This window comes from Pyxicephalus adspersus, chromosome 3 (genome assembly GCF_032062135.1).
Source record: "Pyxicephalus adspersus chromosome 3, UCB_Pads_2.0, whole genome shotgun sequence".
Classification (NCBI taxonomy): Eukaryota; Metazoa; Chordata; class Amphibia; order Anura; family Pyxicephalidae; genus Pyxicephalus; species Pyxicephalus adspersus.
Genome location: NC_092860.1, coordinates 51,674,844 through 51,702,783, shown reverse-complemented (window position 1 = coordinate 51,702,783; position 27,940 = coordinate 51,674,844). Strand labels below are relative to the sequence as shown.

General features: G+C 36.7%; 1 protein-coding gene across 1 annotated transcript; it reads left to right on the top strand.

Moving 5' to 3' along the window:
- The first annotated feature begins 1,323 nt into the window (after positions 1-1,323).
- Positions 1,324-23,592, top strand: LOC140326194 (transcription factor JunD-like). The gene is made up of 2 exons (XM_072404565.1): positions 1,324-1,608; positions 11,228-23,592. The coding sequence occupies exon 2, from the start codon at positions 11,467-11,469 to the stop codon at positions 12,862-12,864; it is 1,398 nt and encodes a 465-aa protein (XP_072260666.1). The 5' UTR covers positions 1,324-1,608; positions 11,228-11,466; the 3' UTR covers positions 12,865-23,592.
- Positions 23,593-27,940: the final 4,348 nt, after the last annotated feature.

The window sequence follows — 27,940 nt, the reverse complement described above, 5'->3', positions numbered from 1 at the left end:
CTCAAATTCCAAATCTCCCCCTGACATATATCTAAATGTTAACAACACTGTTATTCGGCCCTCCCCTCAGGCACGTTGTCTTGGTGTCACCTTTGACTCTTCCCTCTCATTTACCCCCCATATTCAGAACATTTCCAGGTCCTGTCCCTTTCACCTATGCAACATCACCAAAATCCGCCCCTACCTGTCCCCTGAGACCACCAAACTCCTTGTACACGCTCTTATCATCTCTTGTCTGGACTACTGTAACCTCCTCCTCTCTGGTATTCCACTAACCGAACTCTCTCCTCTACAATCTATCATGAATGCTGCAGCCAGACTCATCCATCCTTCCCACCGATCTTCTTCCGCTCCATCTCTTTGTAGTTCTCTTCATTGACTTCCATTTCCCCTTCAAATTCAAGCTCCTGTGCGTTGCCTTTAAATCCCTCCACAGTTATTGTCCCACTTACATTTCTGACCTGGTAAAAAAATACTCCCCCTGCCGCTCTCTCCGCTCCTCCAATGACCTACTAATGACTTCCTCACTCATAACCTCATCACACGCACGGATCCCAAGTCTTTTCTAGAGCTGCCCCGACTCTCTGGAAATGGTCTTCCTCGTCCTATTTGACTTGCTCCTGCTTTCTGCTCATTTAAAAGAGCCCTCAAAACCCATTTTTTCAAACTTGCCTACCAATCTGTATTTTGAAACCTTCACTACTTCCCACCACTACATATATCTCCTCCTATTGTGTGCTAATTCCCCCACCTACTAGATTGTAATCTCTTCAGGGCAGGGTCCTCTTCTCCTGTGTTCATCTGTCATTTGCAACCCCTATATACAGCGCTGCGTAATATGTTGGCGCTATATAAATCCTTTTTATTATTAATAATAATTATATGGATGAGAAAATTGATATCCAGACATGCACTTTTTTTGATGGATTTGCCACTTTCATGTAACGCCTTGTTGATCCTTTTAATCAGCATGCAACCCTTATATTGATAAAAGCACTGCTTCATCTGATTGACCATATTGCATGGTATATGAGGATAGCTGTGGCACACTGGGCATATTCTAGTGCCATGTCCTGAAGATAGTTGGATGTGAAGTCTTCCTGCACACAGCCCCCTATCATTGTGCATGGGGTCAGCAGTGTCTGCAGCCACATGTGATGGCCATGGTGTGGCCCCAGAGCGGAGCCTGCAATAATCCATGCAGCCAGGTACTAATGTATATGAAAGAACAGCGAGCTGATGTGAAGGAAGGAGGAGGGAGGATCACAGGCTGAATCATCAACAGGATGTGGCGACAGAGAAAGGCTGCACTATCAACAAATCGGTGGGCTGGCAGGAGAAATGCAGGACAGAGTGATCAGGAGCTGCATTGGGAGCCATACTGAAAGCAAGAAGACACAGAGGAGCTGTGTGTAGGACAAGCAGTACATGAAGCCAGGAATGTGGACTTGGGAAATGTCTGTATGGGGAACAGAGCAGAGCACAGCCTTCTTCACATTGCATTCTGAAAGCACAGCACCAGTCTGCAACCTTCTTCTAGCTTCCTCCACTTCCAGGCACAAATCAAAACGTGTGCCACGCAGATGACCTATGCAAATAGCAACAAAGGTAGATTTTCAAGTATGCCTTTGATTTTTGTATTGTTTGCATGTGTGCAGCAATTTTGCATTGGGTAATAGTGAGCTACATATAGAGTAACACTTTACTTTGTGCAGAAATGTCCACCTTGCCCAACATCGCCCCCTTGTGGTGAAGAGCCATAGCTGTCAAAGGGTGACAGGCACTCTCAGAGATGCTCATTGCCTGGATAGTTTGCTGTCAGTCACACACCTGGAACAAGCATGCAGATAACAAAATTATATGCGCACCTAAGCTGTATACTCTGTATTCTGGGTCAGTGATCAGAAGGTAATAAATCCAGAGGATTAGAACACTAACCAGGCAAGATGGATAATATAGAACCAATGGTTACTTACAGAATGTCTTAGTAAAAGATCCATTTTAGAACCCCTTGTGCACTTGTGCTGGTCCCTTTGCTAAGTGGCATACCTTGCAGCCTTTATAATCTGATTTATACAACAAATGAGTAGATAAACCACTCCAGTTAATAGGAAATTAAAAATAAAAAGATGTCATAAGATAAATCAGCTTGGTTATTAGAAAACATTTACATTTGACATTTGATAATATTGTGTATGTGTATAGGGAGTGTCAAAAATATTTCCACTAATTATTACATATTATAAATAGTACTGACAACATAACTAGCATAAACATATAACAAACAAAATATAAAACAAACATTGGGGATGTCAGCCTTTAGTATATAGCAGTGCTCCTCAACCAGGGTTTCATGGACCCTTTGGGTTCCTCCAGAGGTTGTTAGGGGTTTCTTTGAGCAGTGAGAAGTTTGTGACTCTCAGGTCAGTTACACCAATGATTCTTTTTGCTATCTGTAATGGTGACATTCTTCCTATAGACTAGCAATGTAAGAAGCATTCTTCCTACTGATCACCACACTAATATACTGTGATCTATGGATATAGTAATTATATCTGGGGTTCCATAGGACCTGAAAGTTATTTTAGGGGTTCCCCATTGTTAGAAATGTTAGGAAACACTGGTAGAGATATTTACTATCCAAAAGACATGCCTACATCCATGTGATTTTAGTGTGCCAGTGCATGTTTTTATGAGCCTTAAATAATAGAAAAAAGTATGCTTATGGTTTGTAGAAAAGTCAGATATTTATGTCCTTGCTTCTCTGTGAATGTTAAACACTATTAAACACTAATAATATTAAACAATATTAGTATTAATAATTATTACTATTAAACTTTTTCAGCTTACTGTATATTTGAGAACCCCCTTTTAAATACGTTCCCTTTTCGTGAAGATGAATTCACATATAGAAGTTTTATTCTGTCACCTAGAAAAGCATAGTGGGAAATATAATTACAGACTGACACTTTTTAACATTTCTTTATTTTCTACTAATATCCATGGCAATCTACAATCTGCCTGCTTGAAAGGCAAAGCATCGTTCCTTGTAAAGTACATGAAAGCATTTTCATAGTAAACTTTTACAGGAAAACTAAAATTTGTATTCTATAGTGTAAAAACACAAGTGCTTGGTCAATATCTGTAAAATAGAAAGTTGTACATTTTACTCCCAGATGTGGTCTACAGAACATTTTTGAAGATGTGATTACAGCGTTTTCTAGAATACTGTGAGGCTGTGGTCACGTACTTCATGTGAATACATGCCTGATATTACAGTCAGACGAGAAAAGCTTGTCTAAGCTGGCAGCTTAAGAGCAGCATCACAAAGATTCTATCCTTACCTCCTTGTACCAAATCCGTGGTTATATACGACAGATGCAACGCATTCTCCCTTTCTCTCTTATATCAACATAGGTGCAGGACAGAGGTAGGTGTAGGAGTTGTTGAGGGGGTGATAATGAAGACCACATTATGCTTTTTTAGACTGTTAAAACTTTTGTCTAAGGGTGCACATAGGGGTCATTGTATTATGCTGGCCATACACATATAATACACATGGGGGGGTCATTGTCTAACACTGGCCATACACATATACTGCACATGGGGGTTATCATCTAATGCTGACCATACACATATACTGCACATGGGGGTTATCATCTAATGCTGACCATACACATATAGTGCACATGGGGGTTATTTTCTAATGCTGACCATAGGCATATAATGCACATGGGGTAATTGTCATATGCTGGACATACACATATACTGCACATGGGGGTTATTGTCTAATGCTGACCATAGGCATATAATGCACATGGGGTAATTGTCATATGCTGGACATACACATATACTGCACGTGGGGGTCATTGTCTTACGCTGGCCATACGCATATAATACACATGGAGATCAATATCTTATGCTGGCCATTCACATACAATACACATGGGAGTTATTGTTTTATGCTGACCATGCTTGTATAGTTGTTTGATGCAACAGAGACCGTACATGCAGCTGCAGTGATAATTCACTATACAATTAACAGTACATTCATTTTTAGTGTTTCTTTTTTTATGTCTGGCAGTAGCACGTGCATCTGTTCGTAGAAGCCTATGGTGTTTGTGGCTTTGTTAAATGCTGTCCATACACATAATGGTAATTGTCTAACACCAGTCATACACATATATTGCACATAGAGGCAATTGTCTAATGCTGACTATGCTTGTATAGTTGTGTGATGCAACAGAGATTATACATGAAATACACTATATAATAAACAGTACATTCATTTTTAGTGTTTCTTTTTTTATGTCTGGCAATAGCACGTGCATCCGTCCGTAGAACCCTGTGGTGTTTGTGGCTTTAACTTCTCTAGCTAAGGCTTTGCTCCTGTTATATTTTAACAAAACCATGCACATACAAAGCTGAACACAAGATGCTTCTGTGCATGTACTCTATTAGCTTTGCTATGGAACTAAAGATTTAGACAGAAATTGGATAATTTCTGATTCTCCAGTTTACTTTCATATCAATTTAATGGAGAGAAAAATTTGGTGAAGTTTAGAATAGATGTACCAGATTTAGCAAAATCTCACAAGTTATCAGAGATCAAAGTATATTTATCTACAGGATTTTTCATGAATGACGGCATCAGTTACCAAGGGCACATAATAGAAGCCCCCGGACATGTGCTCTGGGTGCCAGGAGCTTGAAATGTCAATAGACTACTCAGTATATCAATTCCATAGATATAAAAAAGACAAATCAACAAATATGAATCATCAAAGCAGGATGCATATTGCTTGAACATTATATCGTATTTTATAGTAGTTTAAAGTGGACCTACCACTGAAAGATGATGTGTTCTGCCATTTACTACCTCTTTGTAATAAATAGTCATTGTCTGGATGTAAAGCTGATCTTTTTGGTGTCACACAACTGAAACAATCATACAGATAACTGTACTCATTCCGGTTAGGGATTCACAAGGTATTAAATGCATAGGATGAGAACACCAACCAGTGATCAGATGGTATTAAAGACAGAGGATCAGAACCAGGCAAGCTTTATATTATAGAACAGATATATAATCTACAATACAATACAATAATAGAGGTTTATATATTCTTTCAGGTACAGGTCCACTTTAGGATCCCTTATGCTGCACTGTGTGCTTGTCCCATTGCAAGATTATGAAGTTCACACATGAAACATGCAAGCATTTTGAGTAGAGACTGAATCTTATGTAAAGTAAGGGAGGTTGTGAACATTGAAATAACTAAACATTACATGTGCTATATTTTATCCTATATTCATCTGTATATTTTATATCCATGTCTCATATAAATGCTAATGTAATATGTGAATTTTGTTAATTAAAATGAACACTGCAGCAATGACTGTCTCCATGCAGTGAGCTTGCACAACACCAAAAATGCCACACATGCAACACATCATCGCTACACTTATAACTAATAAAGTCAGTATATAGCCCAACATAACTGTTCCTTAGCAACATGGTGACATTTCATGTGTTAAACGATATTGTCAGAGCTTTTCCAGATTACATAAATAAGGACAACATTTTATAAACTGATGCAGCAGAAACTGCTTGTATTTGATTGGTGTATGGCATGTCTTTAAAAATAGTAACATATTTAAAACTGAGATATATAAACCCTTTGTAGAATAAACAAATATAAACGATAACAATGTAGCTATTGCTTTATAGAAGCTATTCGAGTTGGGTTGATAGAGTGCATTTACCATCAGCTGGAGCAGTTTCAGGAAATGCAAGCCAACGTCACTAGTGGAGATACTTAACATACCATAGCAAATGAAAGAGGTTAGTCAGGCAATGAGCTGAAATTACTGAATGCCAACATGGGCATTCCTATTGCATATCTGCTGGAAAAAGAAATGTCAAGATCTATCAACCATGGCAGATCATACCAACATAATCACATGGATTTTTAGTCTGTTTTATATTGGACATATAAATCCATAATATAAGGTTATAAATCCGTTTATAAGTTTAATAAAGCAAATGTTCATTGTGTACAAAGAACTCTTGGCAATCAAATTTTACCTAGATTTAATCTGACTGCAGGAAAGTGAAATCTAAATGGTTGCTATTACAATTTATATTGTATTCTTATAACTGCATGTGAATGATACATACAATGATAGTGTTTGGTGTATATATATATTTTTTATTTTATTTTTTCAAGGCTTTCTCTATATTTGTCCTCACAGTTACATGCAGACCAAAATCTCCAGAACAATTGAATTGATACATTCTCAGCTTTTTTTTAAAACAAATTAAAGTTGCTGCAACTGCTCAAGCACAGGTAGTGTTATAGTATGTCATAACACCTACCGTTGTCACTTTTGATAGACAACTTGGTAAGGCAGGAAAGTCAGGAGAATACCTTAAATCATCTGAAACAAAAGAAGTATTTATACACTGAATACGGTAATTTTTATCAGCAACAATGTGCCAATTTGGCAAAAAAATGTGTGTTAAAGGGAACACAGTCTGCTGTGGAGTAGGGGCACAAAAAACATGTATTCAATTGAAAAAAAATGGTGTTTAATACACAGCAGAATGTATTCTGGGGCTGTGTGGAGCATTGAACACACTATTCCGAGTGGTCTGGGATGTGGTAAGGAAGGTAGATCACAGTGGAGCGATGTACGTACAACTTAAGGTAGGGCAGCATGCAGCATATATAGTTCAGGATGGAGTTTGGTGAATTAAGGTATATACACCACCATGTACAGGTATTGTTCAGTACAGTGTTTATAGTGCAATAGCGGCATGTGGTGTATTGCAGTTGATTTACTAAAAGAGTACAGGGTGTTCTCTTGGTAAGTACATGGATATCTATAGATATGGATGACTATTGCCTGCTATCACCAGTGTTTACTCCGAGACAGATGACTTTTAATAAATACCATTAGTTATCTGCTGGTTTTGCCTATGGGATGATTTATAAGGCGATAAACTTACCTTATTCCTCAATGACCCCATAACCAAGGCTGTTAAAAACTCAAAAATGTGAACTTGCCCACAGTGTCCAGCTGTGCATTGCAGGACACTATTCAAGAAAGCTTTAAATGGTCAGGTGAACGGAAGAGACATTAGAGAGCTGGTTGCATAAGGAGAAAAATACTTGAATGAACAAGAAATAAATTAGTATGTAACTTTATTCATATCCAAGAAAAAATAGCCAAGTAGCTACTGTAGTGGGGAAAGGAAGCCTTCAGTGGTGAATAATTTTTCCCTGGAGTTAAGTGTTAAAGTAGAACTATAGCCTCCCATAAAAAATATCCACTGCAGAACTTAAATGGAATTTAGGGTAATAAATAAAACAATGTGAACAAGCAGGTCCATTATTTCAGGCCATGTGCCTTGCAATAAAATAAACTTACCTGCTTGATCAGATTGTTTTAATTAAACTCACTTTGTCACAGGAGCAGCCATCTTGATTGCATGGCAATCATTCCTGGCAAAAAGTGGACATTCTGAAATACCAGGCATCACACATTGAGCTGCACATGATGTGTACTTTAAAAAAGAAAAATGGGAATACTTAGCGACACCACCTGTCCCCTCTGCAAATAAAAAAACTGCCTGCTTGATAAGTATAACTCCACTTTCATTGTAAGTGCTTTGGTGGGGTCCACTTTATGCAACTTGCAACATTGCAACAATGCTGCATTGATCCACAATTTAGAGTTACCACTCTCATGTAGACTGTGCACTATTCTTTCACTAAAGTGGAATGAACACATGTTGCAGGGAGCTTAGCTATTGGCAGTGTCAGTCAGTGATAGTATCCAAGTAGGTGAATAATCCCTGGGGTTTTTTGTCTGTTTAAGGTTGTTAACAAGACTGTATGTTCAGTTTGCATTGATATTGTTAAAAAGAAACACTAAGTTTCACAGCTTTCATCCACTGGGCCATGATTTTAGGCACAAACACTTTGGTTAGTGGTTGAATAAATTTCCAAGTAATAAAGTGTTATAACAGTTTACCAGATTGTCATGATGTCATATAGAGTCATACCATAATTGAACTATGACAAGAACTCATCAAATGACAAGATTATAAAACTTTTACCACGCAATGCTGAAAAAGGTCATAATATCACAAGTTCTGATATTACAAAAAAAAACAACATGGAAATTATACGGTCTAATCTTGAAAGCAGATTTTAAACCAAGTTATACTAGCAAGCATACAAATGTATAACTATATGAGTAAAAACAACAGCTATAATCACCACGAGGGGATATCCTTATGATCTTGCTTACCCCTGGCTGTAACTTGTATTACATAAGAGCACCTTTGAACACTGTTATCGTATTACAGACTGCAGTTATTAGATAACATTATTGGTATCTGTAATCTCCTTAAAACTGAATTCCAGACAGATATAAAAAGCAATAATTGAGTTTTGGTTATGTTCATATTAATTGTATATTTTACAAAGAATTAGTATACATTCCTAAATATATTTTATTATTATTTGTACACAGAATTCTGTACACAGAATGGAAGGGATGGGGGGCCTTCCTATAAAAGGGTGAGCTCACATTAGCCATATTGTTAGCATGTTATTAGAGACTTTAATGGGGTTTGCAGCAAAGTTTTTCATGCTAAAAATAAAATAATTTGCAAAACTGTTTATGAACTGAACTGGGTTTGCATTTTCTGAAAGTAGTTAATATCTTTTTTTAGGCATCACATTTATTCATTCTGGACTAAAAAATCCTTCCTATCCCATTGATATCAATTCTTGTATGTATGCAGTAGCATCCTGCTTCCTCTCCGTTGTTACAATGTTAAAATCTTACCATGAGAATGTTTTTATGAAGGAAGGCTAGATCTATACTAGAACTTTCTAGAGGCAATTTTTTTTTCTGCCTGTAGTAAAAAGCTAATATTCTCCTACAATCTAGAAGCCCAAGGATCGTACAAACGTATTTTGATATGTCAGAAATGTATATATTACTGATAGATTCTTTTTAAAATTACAGTTTGTATGAAAGGAGTAACACAAGTGTTTACCCATGGATGCATGCAAATCATAAAACTGTTCACCTTTTAGATAAGAAAAAAGAAGCATCCGTAGGTGATGGCAGCAGCCTTAGTCAATGCATGTGTCAAAGGTATAAAGAACACATCAAACGATTGATGCGTTTCATCTAGATCGTGTGATGGTATAAACTCTGATTAAGCAGAAGCCTAGCAACACTCATTATGTGGGAGTTAATCGATAGCCAAGCAGGAAGATTCTCTGTGCTCTGTGCTGAGTAGCATGCCTCAGCTAGCCATTCCTCCATCATCTAACCATCCACTTCCTTATACAACAATAGAGCAGCAATTGCAATGTTTTTATATTTACCTTCCTGTGGATGACTGAAAACTAGGTTCAGTTTGGATGTTGGCTTGAGTTTGGCTGCGAGGATGAAGCTCAGGCATGTATTACTGGGGTATGTGGTGTCAAAGTAGTGGATAAGTTCATTAGTCAACCTCTACATAAGTAGAAATTATTAGACCTCATCTGAAATATTCAGGTTTGGGGACCAGTTCACAAAAGGATATGGAAACTGAGAGAGTGCGGAGAAGTGCAATTTAAGATAAAAGAGGCATGGGGGAGCTCAGATATGAAGAAAGATTAGTTGAACTGAATCTATTTTGTCTTGAGAAGAGACATATTGAGGAGGATATGATCACCCTACATAAACATATAAATGGTCCATACATAGAACTTCTGGAGGAAATGAAGTTAAGTCTACACATACAAAGAGGATTCTTCACAGTAAGGTCTGTGAACATGTGAAATAGACTCCCTGAGAAAATAGTTTTATCAAATTTAATAGATTGTTTTAGGAAAAGTTAGTTGTGTTTCTAGATCCACATGTTTTAAATGAGTATTACATTTTAAAGGGAATGAAAAGGATGTTGATCCAGGGAACATCCAATTACCTTAGGGAACCAGGAGGGGTTTGCCTTCCGCTGGATCAACTATGTATATAGGTTTTTATCTAGAATATGCAGGTTTTCTATTGTGTTTATTTCCTTTGTGGTTTAACTTGATGAACTTGTTACTTTTGTACCTATAAGGGGAAATCCTGTTACATTAGAGGAAAGTGAGGGACCAAAGAGGTTAACAGACCAACAATATAAAACAGGAGATCCTACTGTGATTTCATTTTACCCTACTCATTAGGCTTGATTTATTAAAGCTCTCCAATACTGAAGAAAGACTACCATGGGTGAACCTGAGCAATCCAACAAATAGATGGATTTCTTAAAAACACTTGCTATTTGTTGACAAATGTTTTAATTTGGGACCAGGTCCATTTCAATTTTGCTGGGTTCACCTTTGATAGTCTATCTTCTCCAGTCTTGGGGAACTTTAATGGTAACTGAGACCTCATCCAAGGAATCTCACACTTTATATGTGGCATGCAGGTTCAGACTTTGGCAAGAGGCAACAAACCCTACTCTGATGTACTTACAGGGTACATCTAGTCAGAGTCATCCATAGCTTAACTGGGCCTTGCAAAGGCTTTAACTGGGCTTCTGGTCTATAGTTGGCAATTTAGTATAAATTTATTAGCCACACTTACCAGGTACCTTGATGCACATATTTGCAAATGTATCCACTCAACTTCATACAGACACACACTAACATGCTTTGTTATATTTACCGTATTTTTCGGACCATTAGACGCTCCGGACTATAAGACGCAGCAGGTTTTCCGCACGGGAAAACAAGAAAAAAAAAATTCATTTGATTTCCCCTGAGATCCAGCGTGCGGCACTTGTGCCCGCCCATGAAGGCGGCGCCGATCGGCATTCATGAAATCAATCGGCGCCGCCTTCGTGGGCGGGCACAAGTGCCGCACGCTGGGACACAGGAAGAGGACACTGGCTGCGGGGACCGGCGGGGATACAGGTAAGTAAAAAAATATGCATTCGGACCATAAGACGCACCCTGATTTTCCCCCCACTTTAGGGGGAAAAAAAGTGCGTCTTATGGTCCGAAAAATACGGTATATAAGAGGCTACTGATCAGATTCTGATCAGTTTTAAATTCTATTTTTCTGGGAGCACCTACATGTTACCTCTGTTAATAATATGCTGCTTTGTCTTGACACAGTATTTTTATTTACAGTGCAGATAATTATATACTATATTTCTTTTTTATAGGTTGTTCCAGATAAGGAAAGGATCTGTCCTTGGAGTTTCACTTCTGTACCGTTGCCTCTGTGATTCTTCGCTGAATATCTAGCATTGCAAGGTTCCTCTGCTGCCCACAAGTTACTCTTCTTGTTACTGGATTTTAAAAGGATATTGTGTCAGGGAAGTAAAACAATACCATAAAAAATTGTTGTCAAAAGGTTGTTTCTACATTAATAAAAGCCTCCTGTCTAAAAGGAGGTAAAAGAATGATGATGACCAGCACTACCACTGACCATGTGAAAATGGAGCCTCCATTTTATCATGAGGATACTCTTAATTTGCAAGATTTTGCTCAGATTTCAGCATACAGTGAAAGTTCTCCAGGGGAGACCACAGCAAATCACCCGGCTAGGGGTGGAGAGACTGCTATCCGGTATACTCCAGAACATAAATTATTGAGTGCTAACATTATAATTCAGGCCACGAACCTGAAAAAGAAAGGCTTGGGTGTGATTGCAGCGGCCTCAGTTCCCCCACCTGTGATCCCTGATGGTTTCTCTGAGGTGATAACTCGAGGCACTGATGCATTGAAATTATTGCAAAGTGGGAGTGGTAGGCTCCCTGATTCTCGTGAAGTTGTGGTTGGGAATAACCTCAGTCCAGTACCAGCTACAGAAGGTGGAGCCATAGTGGTTTCTGCTGGCAACATTACAGCTAGTAATACCACATCAGATGTGTCTCTACTTTCTTCGGCTTCATCAGCTGCATTGAACCTTCTTAAGCTTTCTCCACCAGAATTGGAGCACCTCCTAATTCAAGCGGCAAGCCCTGGTCTTTCAGCTACATCTAGCAGCAATCCCAGTCCTGCTCCTACTGTCCCTCCACAGCAAGACACAAATGTGCCAACTACCACGGTTCCGCATCCCTTTCTATACCGCAACCAACAAATGATCACCCAAGAGCAGGAGGGCTTTGCAGATGGCTTTGTGAAAGCGTTAGCAGACCTGCACAAACAGAATCAATTGCTTGGGGCACCAATTTCCCCATCTGCTCTTGCCACCAGCTCCCCACCTTACCCATCCCGTTCACTGCTTCCTGCTGGAGAGGTACCAGTCTACACTAATCTTAGCAACTTTAACCCTACAGTAGCTTCTGCACAGCTTAGTCCTCCTCTCCCACAGCCACCTCCTCCTGCCTCTTACACTGGTACTTCAACCAATGCCACTCCAACAGTACAGCTTCACTTTCCTGGACTCAACCGCTTGCATACAGTAAGAGGTCCTCTGGATGAACCACAAACAGTACCTGATGTGTCACAACCTGGGGCTTCTGTAGCTGCTGGTGGTGAATCAAACACTCCCCCTTCACTTTCACCAATTGATCTAGAGACTCAAGAGAGAATCAAAGCAGAAAGGAAAAGGTTGAGAAACCGAATTGCGGCCTCTAAATGCCGTAAGAGGAAACTGGAACGTATTGCACGTCTGGAAGAGAAAGTGAAAATGCTTAAGTCCCAAAACTCTGACCTGGCCTCTACTGCTAGTCTTCTAAGAGAACAAGTGTCTCAGCTTAAGCATAAAGTCATGAGCCATGTCACTAGTGGTTGTCAAATAGCTGTGGCCAAGGCTTCACCAGGTGAGAAAGCTGATGACAGCTCGAGCTGCTGAAAAAGTAAAAGATAAAAATAAAGTATAAAATAAAATCTATGCTACCAACGACAGAGACATCCACAAGCAGTAACAGCAGAGGTAGTCTTGTGAAGAGTGGGTTACAGCATTTCCTTATTTTGGATAAATTGCCTTGATCTCCTTTTTTGTTTTTTCCCAAGGGCAAGAGATTGAGATACAAATATGGTCACCAGCATGTGAAGCCATTTTCATGGATTAGTAGACCTGTACACAGCGAATGCATATGTCTAACACAAGCTAATTATCCTCTGGTCTACAACCTCGAGGGCCACTAAAGTGTTGACAAAGAGTTGTGTTGAATGATTTTTGTTTTATAGCTTGCCATTTTATGAGAAAAAGAAGACCTACCATCTGTTGCAAGGGTATATTTGCTTTAAGCAGCGAATAATCAAAGGATTATAATAATTTTTATAAATTGAGTGACATTGAGCCTGCAAGAATGAGCTAAGACAACCCCTCCCTTCCACCTAGACTTAATTTAACTTGCTGGACCTGTTTGGAAGTGTTGCTTTACAAACAGAGCAACTCTGAACTCTATACAACAGTAAAAAGGGATATAAATAAGTTTTAATGTGGCCATCAAAGAGCCATTTCATATAGTTATTGAGAAACAATATCAATTCAACTTCTTTGAAGCCTGGGGTTGACTGGAAAAGTGGAATGTAAATGGAGTTCTTGCTTATGCAAACATTTAATTTTATTGTGGAGTGCCAAAACTTTTTTGTTGGGTTTATATTAACTGTATGGTAAAGCAGGTTTTTTTGTTTGTTTTTTAAAAAAAGCAGTGTGTGTTAACAGAGAAATTTGCTTTGAAGAACTGCCAGGTTTTGTAGTACAGTGCATTTGTATGACGGTTCCATTTTTTCTTTTGAAACATTTGCTTAAAAATGGGTAAAATGCACTCTAAACTTTTGGTTGCACAAATGTTAAACAGCCTTACCAATATTTTGCAAAATCCACATATCTGCAAGTTTGCAATGAGGTTATGGTATAGAGGTCACTGTTATTCATAACAGCCATCAGATTGACAAAAGTAACATTAAACCTCATTTTATGAAAATATATACCATACCCTCACTAATAGCAGTAGATACAACTAATAAGACTGGCAAAAATTAATACAACGACATGCAATGAAGAAAACAAAAATGGATATAATTATGTTCTACATGGATATGTGGATTGTTAGAGATAGGCAGTTGATAATGCATTTATAAGCTGTTAAAAAGCTAACAACAAAGAGAAGATCAATGTTTTCTCAGACATAAAAATGAATGCTTTTCGGAAATGTGTTTAAAAGGTTTTGGAACAATAGATAGCGCTTAGACTGAAACCTATATTTTATTTATTGCTATCAGTCTTAAGCAGGACACTGAGTATTTTTTTGTCTTAAGCTTTCTGAATATTGCACTAAATGTATTTTGTATACTTAGGTAATATGTATTACTTGCCAATCCATTTATTTAATGTTTATTTAATTAAGAAAAAGGGGACCATATTGTTTTCCTGTCCAAGTAAAATGTAGGTTCAAGCACCACAAATCTTGGGATTAAAATTCTATTTTAAAGTACTGAAAGAAAGTAAGTGAAATTTAAGTTTACGTCTTAAAATGTATGCAGATAGATTTCAGTATTTGTGCTAATGACACATGACAAAACGTAAGTTTTATTGCAGATGCATAGTTAATTACAGTACGTTAAAATGTGGGTCAGGCTGAAGAGCATCAGCTGTAGTACTAACTCCTTTCATCGAGCGTTCTAGAATTTCCAGATTCATATAGTTTGATATGGTATATTTTCACATATTTTTTTAATTAATTTATAGACTGCAGTATTTAAAAAAATGTTAGTATAATTCCTTACCAGAAAAGATTAGGTTCCCCTGACCTATAACTGTTCCATATTTTATCTGGAACAGTTTTAAACAGTCTGAAATACAATATGTTTTTATGCTATATATTTATTTTCTGAATATAAATGTCATTGTATTTTTGCTAGAATTGAAATGTGTACATATAAAGCTATCCAGAAATTGCACATTGTGTTCAATTTGCAATTGAGACGTAAATGCCCATAGAATGAGAGGGAGTAACTTTAAGAATTAGGTTTCATAGCTTTGAGTTCCAAAAGCATATTCCAACTGCCTCTTTTTAGTTATTTTCCTTTTATACTGTGGGCATTAAGACTTTATTTATTTATTGAAACCTCGGCTTTTTTGGGTTTAAGTCGAGACATCTATTTTTGTAATAAATTGTTTTAAGAGGCTACATTTATAAGGGAGGAACAAGTGGTACCTCGTTGGCCTCTCAGTTTTTTTGTAATGTGTACATTCCAGCTGGCTGTGCAGTACTGTTTGTCATTTAGATGGCAGTACTTAAAAAAGGCGACAAGTTAAGGGCTTTGCAACTCTTTTAAATCACACTTTGTTTCATTGTAGGTATTGCAAAAAAAAAAAAAGAAGAAAAGAAACAAAACCATATGTATTTATTGCAGATGATTTATTGACATTTAATGCAGTAATCATAAATAGATACAAAAGAAAACTGCAACATATTGGTTCTCTTCATTGGGAGATTTGTTGTTGTGAGCTAGGAAATTGTGTAATTGTGATATCTGTAACCTGCTACACAAACAAAGGGAAGTTAGACATGTTTTGTGTTCTTTCATGATATATAGGGTTTTTCGCACAATGATGTTATGAAAGAAAAGTTTGTGTATTTGATGTTGTGTGTTTTTTTTTATGGAAATCTGCTGCAGTGGTTTGTGGTAATTTCTATGCTAGCTTCCTTGCTCACTTTATGTTTACGTATAGTGTAATTTTATTGTCTTTTCAATTTGGTGAGTAAAAGCAATATTTTAATGTAATAGGTGTAAACAAGTATTTTGGCACTAGTGTTGTGCTGGAGATCACTGTTGTGCTTGAGAGCACTCTTTGCAACGCTTTTCTCTAGTAACAAACTTTGGAGAGCAGTTGTATTTCAGTTGCTTTACAGGTAGTTGTTCAACTCCTAAATTTGTTCTCTATTAATTGATGTAGTGGTGGATTTTGAAGGTTCCTATACAAATGTTTCTGTGCTTTTTATGAGACAAAGTGATCTGTCATACTGTCTGGCCATTTTACAGTACAATCATTTGTTGAGAATTGGAGGAATTTAGCCATTGTATGTCAGTCTTGTAACCCCCTCCCCCCCACAAACACACACACACACACACACAAAACAACATAAAAATGTTCTGTTGTGAGTACTTTGTCAGCTGCCGAGTGGACAAGTGGGGTCAATGCCATATATTACACATTAAGACATTGATAATGGAAACTCCTATGTTGATCTTAATTTATGGGAAATCCAGGTCATATTAAAATCCCTATTCAGATATCCTCTTTATTGAGAAGTAAAATAAAGCTTTACAGCTTTACCTTTGTATTATGTGAAAAATATTTATATTCATGGTAAATTAATTGTCAAGTACTTCCACTTCCAGCCTTCTGTGTCTGTAAAGGGCCACTGTTAACGTATTATGTGATTGTCTCAGATTTAATATGTTGGGGTTTCTTTCTCCAAAAGCTTTAGGATGTGTGAGAAAGTCACAGCTTTAATACAGATGTTAATACATTCTAAAGTAAAAAAAAAAACAAATTATGGTTTAGATCACCATTTCTCAATCTTTTCACCTCAGGAGGACCCTTGAAATAATTTTTAGGTCTTGGGGAACTACTGCTAAAAAAAGTATTTTGGGGTTAGTAGGAAAATTGCATGTTACACTTTTGCTTGGTATGAAGGTCCCCCCTTAAAATGTTGGTCAGATTTGCTCCATAACAGCTGTCTGTTTCAAGTGGCTGTGACAGCGAGATTGTAAGATCAATCAGCCACAGCTCAAGGTAACATTGGAGGAACCCTGGTTAAAAATGGCTGGTTTAAATAAAGGGTCATTTGTAAAGGGTTTTTGTTTTGTATTAGGGACCAAGCAGTGAAAGTGATTACACAACCACCTCATTTTTTAATGCATTTTAAATTAAAAAAGCAGCAGGACAATTTAAATTTTTGGAAACTTGAAACTTTGGAGACCCAAGCTTTATGGACTATATCAGTGAAATTTAGCCAGTCAGCGTTCACCCAAACACACTGAAAAAAACACCAAAATCTTGTGTTGACTTTTCAAATTGGACTGCTAGCCCATATTGTTGAATCGTCAGCACACTTACCTGACAATTTGCCCCCTCCAGTTCTACAATAGCCACAATTTCCATCATTGTGCTATCACACCTTCACTCTTAAGTCATATTCATTCCGCTACTTTTCAAAGTGTCTAAGTTGTCCAAAAAAGTCAGCGTTTCTTGTTAAAATGCTCCTGTGTCTAGATCAGTGTTTCACAACCAGGGTTCCGTGAAACCTGCGGTTTTTCCCTAGGGGTTCTTCTAGCCGTGCAAAAAGAAATAAAGGCATTCTTCCACTATGCTAAGTACCCACTGCACCAATTTACTGTGAGCTGTGGATATAGTATTTATAGCAGGGATTTCCTAAGATCTGAAAGTTATTTCAAAGGTTCCCCCATTGGCCTAGACCAGTGGTCGCCAACTTTTTCAGTCCCACGGACCACTAAAATTACCTACTTTTGACAGTGCATGCGCAAGAAGCCATGTGTCAATCAAATGGGGAGAAACCTCCCCCGTAGTGACGTCATCATGACATAACCCCGTCCACTATTCCATTGCAGATCCAAGCCTGTGATTGGAGAGTGGGCGGGTTGTGTCCAGAGATAATGCCCGCCCACTTCCCTGAGTCTGGGATTTGTACAGAGGAAGTGGTCCCGGGCTCTGGCCGGTGCGCCCCCCCCAGCGGGGTCCTTCTCCTGACCCTGCTCGGAGGTGCACCGGTCAGAGCTGCGGATCACCGGTTGGTGACCGCTGACCTAGACTATTGACATAGAGTATTTATGTATTCTTAACAAACAGCAAAAACATTCAGTTTGTTCACATTATCAGGCTATCTGGCTGCAAAAATTCTGAAGCAAAATAAAGGGGAATGAATTGCAATTTCAGGGCCTTTTGACAATGGGGTTAATGGGGCCTTGATTTAATGTAAAACTATAGTTCAGTTTTGAGAATTATAATTAGGACTACAAATTATTATTGCTGAAAGAGACATGTCATGGGTAAGTGTATTTAGAAAACCTTGACAGTTAGGGTTATTTTATTGCAGAAGGGCCTTCACCTGTCTGTTCTGCAATAAAGGACCTGCCTGGTCACAGTTTTTTAATATTTAGCTATAGTTGCACTTTAAGGTGCTTTTTACTGCTAGTTTAAAATCCAGTCTCTAAACTCTTAGGGGTCTGATTATGAAGCAGTAAAACTGCCATTCATTGATGGATTGATTACTGGTTTTTCCCCTTACCAAATGACTAAGCCAGTGAGGTTTGTCTTATTACAGGCCAATAGGAAGACTCAGACTACTGGATCACTATGCAAAGAAAATTAAAAATTGTACATCCACACAAAGATGCTATTAAAAGAGAGTTTTTTTTCTTTTTTTTTTTAAAGCAAGCTTCCCAATTTGAAAAAGAACATGCATTTACAAGACTCCAGTGGAAAAGCATTCTAGTTAAACTGCAACCAAAACTTTCTTTTTACTGCAATTAGAAGGGACAATAAACTCTGTCAGGGTTTTATTGCTGTATGTGTTAACATGTGATTAAAACAGGACAGAGGTTTTACCTTTTCTTCATTGTACTTTATTGTACACAAATTATCTATACTGCACCATGAAAAGCGATGGTCTTTGGAGTTTAGGGCGAATTTTAATGTTCTGAGGGGGTGCTAATGAACATCATTAGTCATAATTACCCTATGAACCAGGGCCCATACACACCAGCAGAAAAAATGCATATTTTTAAAGAACATTTTTACATATTGGCTTTTTTTGGAACAGTTTGAATGCATTTGGATTGATTTTTTTTTTTACCTCACAAGACTAGTCATTGACATGCATATATTATTCTTGAATAAAATCAGTAGTGACATATTTGCTTGTTCTGGGTCACATTGCCATATTGCCTTGACCTTCTACTACCTTCTCTGCATATCAGCCAAAAAGTGAATGTGGTTGAAAATATTTATTCCTTTTTTTTCAGTAAAGGTGTCAATCTCTAACCAATTGCACTAAGATTTTACATAAGCTAAGTGCTTCTCACCATTGGATACAATAATACCGCCTTCTATTTACCCCTTTTATGGCAAAGATTTTCCAAGCAAAATTTTTTTGATTTTTTTTCATTTTGAAGCCCTGAAATGGCTGGGTTTCATAGATGATTACGTCATGATGCATCCTGGCAAATGCATATTTAAAAAGAGGTTAGGAACAAATTAAAGCCGCTTGGAGCAAGCAAAACCATCATTTGCTACAGAGCTAGATTTGTTCTTATGTACCTGTGCTATTTTAAGTTAAAACTCTCCTGAAAGGATGCAATCATCCCACCATTTCTCTATAGGTACCCCATAGACAAGTTTTTGTTATTAGAAAACATTTGACAATTCTTTTTAACTAATAAAACTAGGAAGATAGTACTTTTAGATTAATTATTCATAGAGAAAATGTGAGGATTGGCTTGTCTCTGCTAAAAGTGTATGTAACACCTAACAATTACAGTTGTTGTTGCTTCGTTTCAACTAGTTACATAGACTGTTAAAAGCATTTTGTTATATCTGGTTGATAAATGCTAAAAAGGCCTGAAATTCAGAGTCGCTCCATGTCCTTTGCATGTCTGCTTTGTTATACCTAGAAGCTATTTAAGCCCCCAGTTGTTATCTTGGGATTCAGAATTATTAGTCATTATGGTGCAGAGATCTGAGTGGTAATGGATGATCAGTTTAGTAAAGGGATGACAACACCCATTCCATAAAATAAGATTTTTGTATACTTGTAGGTCTTCCAAAAGGATACAGTATCAATGGGCTTGCATTATAAAGATGTGCTGCATGTTTGTTTATTTTATTTTGGCATGTGATTTTAAAGGGGTCCTAAAGTTAAGGTACATTTTTTGACTGATCACTTGGTCACATTAAACTGCAGTCATGGATTCCCATTACATAACAGATTTTTAGATTTTAATTATAACATGCTTGCTCAGTATAAAATCAACAATGGCCCTTCAAATATCTATGAAAAAGATAAATGTCTTTACGTAGCTCAATTCTATCGTTTTGTTTATGTATGGGTACATGAATAGAGCATAACTTCATGTTGCACATCATTATTGTTAAAAAATTATTTAACGACAAAGAAAGGGATATTGGCAGCTAGATACTATTTACAGTTTAACTTAGAATTTTTCATGCTCACAATTAGCATCTATGATTTAATTCACAAGCAAATATCAGCAATTTGGTCTTAATAGCTTTATTCTAACCAGACTTTGATGCCATAATTGTAGACCATGTAGGAATTATTTAGCATGACACTTGGCAAAAAAGCTGTCTGCAGTTTTGTGCTTGTTTGGCAAAAATGTAATAGACTATGTCTACTATTATCACAGACGGCCACACAATTGACCAAAGAAAATGTAAATTCTTTAAAATCTGTTCAAATTTAAACAAAAAAAATTCCAAAATGCAATAGATCAGTCAAAGTTGTCAGTAAACCTTAACATGACTAAAGGATAAGTTATACTGGCCAAAAGAAAATGTAAATTCTTTAAAATCTGTTCAAATTTAATTAAAAAAAATCTAAAATGCAATAGATCAGTTAAAGTTGTCAGTAAACCTTAACATGACTAAAGGATAAGTTATACTGGAAAGTAGCACAAAAAAGTACTATATTTAAATTCACCATTTATATATATCGTAAGCAGTACCTCTACCCTAACAGAAAAGCAAAAAGTGTACTGCTCTCTGGTATACCACTTTAAAAAAAGAATAAAGAAATATATATATATAGAATGTATGACTTCCATAATAAATCAGTGATGTCACTCAAGTTGCGTGGCACTGTGCTGCACCAGGAGTAAATTGGAAAGTGGTCTTTTGGACTAAACAGCCCAGTAAGTGAATCAAGTTACCTATACCTGTGCGATTTGTTATGAGTTCTTACTCGCCCCATGTTAATTCATTCACCCCCACTGTTTTGTATAAACTTGTAATTTGATTTTACATTTTTAATGTTCATGTTCAATTTAAGAAGAAAAAAACATAATCTAGTTAGGGGGATACAGTTTTGACAGCTGGAGAAGAAGCATATAATTCTAGGAAGAAATTAGGTCACAAATTCTCCAAGCATTACCCTCATCTGAGAACTCAATTCTTGGCAGTCCACAAAGGAGTTTAAAGATTCTGTGTATGGACACTTCACCTATATATATATATAAATCTTTCAGGGATCATCGAGTATAAATGAGTGTATGCTGTACAGTGTGGGAGTCTTTATATTGTTCTCATAATATCATCTTAACTGGTCCAAGACAACTGAATCATAGCGAAAAAAAAAAAACAGCACAACATCCACAAAAAGGGAAGGTAGCTTTACAATTTCACCCTTCCCCCAGACACTGAAAGGATTTAGAAATATGTGTTGTACTTAAAACATACAGTCATGGCCAAAAATATTGGCACCCTTTCATTTATGTCGGATAATGCACTACTTCTCCCATATAAATGCTTTTGTATTGACATGTTTATTTCCTTAGTTGGCACTGAAAAAACACAAATAAGCAGAGGAAAAAACATTCCACAGATCCAAAAACACAGTTGGGAGTAGGAACCTTTCAAATCTAGGAGACCTGGAACAGCTGGCAAAGGAAGAGTGGTCCAAAATTCCAGTAGAGAGATGTAAAAGACTCATTGAGTGTTACACAAAGCGATTAAGATCAGTTACCAAGTATTAAGTTGAGGGTGCCAATAATTTTGTCCAGGCCATTTTTCACATTTTGTGTGGAAAGTCTCAGATTTTTTTTTCTCTGCTTTTTTGTGTTCCAACAAAAGAAATAATAATGACAATACCAAAGCATTTGTAATTGCAACAATTTTCTGTGAGAAGTGGTGCATTTTCTGACATAAATCCCAGGGTGCCAATATTTTTGGCCATCACTTTAGATAAGCTTGGTATTTCATTGTAGTTTTATTTTTGTAATTCAAAGAAATGTTTGGGATTGACTTAAAATTTACAACAAAAGCCCAAATGTGTTTTATTTTTTCAGAATATTTAGTATTCTGTTCTAAACAGTTGAAAGCAACATGGTTTGGAACAAGTCTCTTACATTGAAGGGTAATTAGTATGCAGTGCTGTGTAGCATGTTTGGAACTTTTATAATGGTTATCTGAAATTCATATTAGTTTTATGCTCTACAAGTGTGGAATCTCTTGTCTGAAAATATATTTGATGATCCCTGTAGGCTACATTGCACTGAAGGAGATGAGCAGGTTTAATATACAGTAAGCACTGTGGCCCTGGCCCACACAAATAAATGGGCTTTTTACCTTCACATATAATGTGACCACAGATTACACTTGGCAATGTTATTAAAAGTACATTTTTTGTCATGCAGTCTGCCTGAATTGTCATATGATATAGTAGTGTAGCTAAAATATGTAAGATGTAATATGTTCCTATACAGGTGTGTTAACACAGAAATGAACTGTGAGGAAGCTGTAGCTATTTCCCGTGCTTCTTACTAATGTAAATGAAAACAAAGACTACTCAGATTAATTTAGTTGCCTTTAAGTGAGGAAGGCTGTGCCACAAGGAAAGATCTATACGCCGACCCCAACACAGATCCCAACACAATTTAATCCTGAAGTGGTCAAATGCCCAGAGAAAGTCTCATCTCACTAACTGGTATTTCAGCATTCTGTTTATTAGTCTAAATTTAAAAGCAGCAAGTAAGGGGAGATGGATAGCTACATTTTACTTGACAACTTGAATGATGAAACAACATGAATAATAAGAACAATGCTGGAAGGATTTTAAGTGCTCCAAATTATAGAAATATGTGTTATTCAGAAAACCTTTATTACCATTTAATCCAGACAAAAGATCCCAGACTTGTATTTGGCCATTTTGACTTTACATTCCAACTTTGAAATCAGTGCCATAGTCAATTTGTGTTTTTTAAAGTTTTTAAACATTCTAAATTTGTGTTAGTTTTAAAGTTGGGAATATTAAAAATATATCAGCATTTCAATGCCTGCGTGATGTGAGAGATCTTAGTTCAGGGTACTCTTACACACTAGTTGTTACATTGAACGTCATTTAGGAAGAAATTTTTTAAAATATTTACGCAGATTCACAATTTTGTTTTGTTGTGAACGCAGATACACACATTTGTGCTCTATTTGGTTGTTGGTTAAAAAAAATTATAGCCAGTCTCTGATGACCATCCTCATCCAGTGTGTATAAGTACTTTTAGGGATTTGTGATCTTTTTATTCCCTGTGTACCAGGCACCAAAAAAACTAGACTGTAAGCTCTTTTGAGCAGGGAAACAGTGCCTAAACAATTCCAAATCTAACTTAAAATTGTTTTAAATATATAAAAAGATATCATTTTTATCCAATGTGCTTACCTTTTGATGATATGCTACAACTGAACAAATATGGAGAATTCCAGCATTTGCTTTTAACGATTGTTGACCCATCTCAGCAGCTGTTTGGTTGTTGACTTAAAACTGTGGGGTGTGGTTATTGCTGTTTGTGCTGAAGTGAAAATAAATACTTCACCACTCATGCCGTGTGCTGGTTATTCCAATGACTGTCCATTTTCTAAATACCCAATGTTCAGCATAGACATTGTATTTGAAAAAATACTATTTTTAGGTAAAATCTTTATTGAACATTTATTATAAAGTCTGCAAATCTTGCAAACGTCATTCTAACAACTGCACAACGTTTGTTTAAAAACCATGACTAACCATGACTATATGTCATACTTATGTTTCACCCCTCTGGGTGCATGTCTAAAACACTCTGTTTGGAAGCATATATTTCTGTCCATCGGGAACATAATCATTGGGGATGTGATTTTAAGCTATACAAGGTAATGTCCTGCTTCTAGAAAATGTCTAATCACTGTAAATTCCATCTAAATAAATATATGTGTTATGCAATTCTGTCTTAAACTGTTTGCATAGTTTCTTCAACATAAGTAAGGCTACAAGGACATTCTGTCATGTATATCAGTATCATTATTGATATACCACCAGTAACACATAATAGATGGACATACAATAAGGAAAAATCTTTAAAGACATTCTAAAATGAACCTGGGGTGACAGGTTCATTACCTGGGTAATGGGGTGACATTCAAGTCTAGTAATGTGCCTTGGAGGCTGTTCTTACTAAAAACAAATTGCAGAGATTCCTTATTAAAAGTTTATCTCTCTATCTTTATATAAGCCAATGTTCTGAGAGATACAACTCATGCCCCAGTATATGTGAGATAGATATATTTAAACTAGAACAACCTTTTGCATGCTTTTTTTGGTTGGAGAACCCTTGAAATACCTTTCAGGTCTTCCGGGAACCTCAGTTAAAATTGATATATCCACAGTTGAATATTAGCATAGTGGTCAGTAGGAAGAATGCCTCTTACATTGCGAAGTATGCCACCCTTACAAATAGTCAACAAGATCATTGGTGCCAGTTAAAATGAACTGAGTGGCACAAACTGCTCATTGCTCATGGAACCCCTTGCAACTTCGGGAGGAACACTGGTTAAAAAACACTGGGCTAAGTGGTACCTTTTGGTCATAGGCATACGCCCTGCAAATTCAATAAAATTTAGATGTAATTTATAAAATATCTGATCTATGCCTTTCATATTAACAGTACTAGGATACAGCAAAACATTATAACCTCAGTGGAACTGAAAAAAATTCACACCTTTACTTCCACAGAGCCCCTAATCCCTCGACATCTGGCCTTGATCCAGTCTTACGCCATTCTGGGTTCTTTTTACTTCGTGGAATGGAGGAAGCATTGGGTGCTGCCATCTTCTTTCTTTTTCTGCCTATGTCACCCAATCTCACACTGAGCAGGTATGAAATTGGGTGACTTATCCTTCTGCTCATTTCGTGAGATCAGCATCTTTTGCTTTTAATGCCTAAAAAGCCTCTTTTGGTCATGCCAGAGCAGCCCGAAGCCTTCTGGGATACGTGACATTAGGGTAGACAGAAGGGAAGGGGCCTCCCTTTTATTTAAAAAAAGTAAAGCTACTTTATATAAAAGTTTTATCTACCCTTATATTTAAAGTAGAATTTTTGATGATCCCTTTTTAAATGGTGAAGCCAACCCCTGTCACTATAGAGCTGCATAGTGCAGGCTTATGCAACTTGGGCATAGAATTTGACATCAGAGTAAACAGATGTTGTATCCTGAAGAAACTATAAAGACACTTAATGATTTCTACATTTAAATACAAAGTCCATAATGTTTTTGAGTTATTTCTTTAATCACTATATTGTATAACATGGCAATTCAAAATAAATTAGTGCATCACCAGGCTGTGATAAAATTTAATTCACATAGTACGAGGGGTTCATAATCACCAGGGCTTTCTCCGTGTCTGCTGGCTTTATCACAATGACTTTTTAAAAGGAAATAATATCAGAGGCTACTGTAGGATCATTAGGCAGGCAGAAACTTCAGGAAAGTTTCCAAACCAGAATAAGTGGTATCACTTCTAAGGTATTTTTGTAAATTAAATATATCTGCATAATGCATAGTTAAAGTATCAGAAAACCTAGCTTCTAGCTTGAAAGCTGGTCTGGTAGACCGGTACAAATGACATTAAATCTAGTACAAATATAGTTGTTTGAAGGCACGGGGAAGCCACCCATACCACCTAGAAGTAACCGTTTGCTTGCAAATTGCTTTTAAAACCATTTAAGTTGGGAAGGGGAAGGGCTGCTACAAAACGCGTAAGTTCTGTTTTCAGGTCTGCCTTAAGTTAAAGGGTTTAAAATATTCAGCACTGCATGGAATTTTGAAATGCTTTCAGCAAAGCTCTATTTTCTTAGTTCTCTTTCCATTAACTAGTAAAATATAATATTAGTGTAGAGGAAACAGCTGGTCATATTTAATTAGAAAAACCTGCACAATAGGAATCGGAATAAGAAAAAAATGATCTAATTATTATTTATACTAAACTGTAATTTTATTTTGCAAATCCAGCAGGTACAATTAAGTCATGCTTTAAATAAGAAACATATCAAGGAAAAATATGACAAGACTATAAAGAGAAAATGTACATATTAGACTCATTTTCTGATATTCTATTGCCTGTTTTACATTACACTATTACAGTATTTAAGTTACATAAATAACCAAAATTTCTATTCATTTTCGATATGGTTTCCATATGTTTTTTTTAAGCTAGTTCACATGGACTAGTTTGGCAGCAGTTGAGAAAGTGGCTTCCTAGCATTTTACTGTTAATAAAATAACCACAAAGCCTTTTCATTATTTTTGAAATAAATGGGGACAACTGAAGATATTTTTTGCAGATGCTTAGCAGGAGTTGCCATTCAATTGTATCTGGATGTTAGGACACTTTGGCTGTAATTTATTAAAGCTCTCCAAGATACACTTTCATCAGTAAAGCTGGGTGATCCAGCAAACCAGGCAGTTCTGTTGTGTCTTATGGTCGCTGCACTTGTCATGTCAGTAGGCTTGAATGGGAATGGTAGCATGAGTTGTTTACTCTCTTCAGTTCCTGTGCAGGACAAATGAAGTGCTAGAACACAGCTTCTATATTGGCTTTGAGGTATATCCTAAACACCTGTAAATGTCAAGACATCCTGGGAACAACACCAGGCAGCAAACAGTTGAAGCCTGGGCTTAGTAAGAAAATATGTTGCCAGTGTTGGTGCTACACTGTTGGTGTGAATAGGATGAATGACCATTGAGAGTAGGGTAGCTCCTTCAGTGTCTCTTACTAAAGTCTGCTTTGCGCCTTACATTAAGGTCTATATTAAGAAATAAAGTCTTAATAAAATAATTAAAAATAAGTGTTAATATCCCTATGTAAAAGTGTGCATTAAAACATCTGAAAACAAACCCATGGCATGGTGTACTGTGTTAGTGAGGACCACCTTCAAAGATTCAACTAGGTAAAGCTAAAATTCAGTGTTGTATTTTGTATGGGAATGCTGTTCTCAGATGATAGAAGCTGTAAAGCAGGGGTGCCCATCAGGTGGATCGCTAACGGTAGATCGCAAAGGCAACGCAAGTAGATCGCGGAGCCCTGCCTTTCAAAATAAACTCTACCACGCACAGGAGTTATTAAGTCTAAGTTTTTATTGTTGGTGGATCATTTTGACTTGGTCATTTTAAAAAAAGCTCGCAAAACAAAAAAGTGTGGACACCCCTGCTGTAAAGACACAAATGGATGCAGAGTTTGCTGTGTTTTTTATGGGAATGCTGCTATCTAAATAGAAAAGGATACAGAGTTTTCAGAGTTATACCTCGTTCTGTATGGGAATGCTTTTTTCAGATGACAGCTGTTTATAAAAATACAAATTGATACGGACTAAACAAAACATATAATAAGGTATTACAGTGGTATAACACTGTAATAAGGTATTACAGTGGCATTCATTTTTACAGACATAAAATATTGGAAATGTGTTTATGAGTAAGCAATGTAAAAATTCATTATAAGTTATTCAAAAATGTATATATGGATATATACATGTATGTATCTCTATATCAAAATATAAAAAAAAAGTGCACAATCGTGAGAGTTATACCTACGGATAATGGGCAAAAAACTAATGGGCATTAAAATATTAATAATGACTAATAAGAATAATACAAATTAGGGAAGAAGCATTTTATTATTCAAAAATGTTATCATTTTAGAGAATGAACCAGAATGCCCTTAAATAAACCTCCCTCTCTGTTTGTCCTGGTAACCATTAAATGGGACTGAAAGTGAAAGTTGTAAAGGGACACTTGTTCAAGACAGAACTTGTCTTAGAGGGAAATTGCCTTATTTAACCACGTATTAAACTACCCTGATTACAAGACCAGTTTTTACAAATCTTTGATATGTTTGACTTTAAATATCTTGT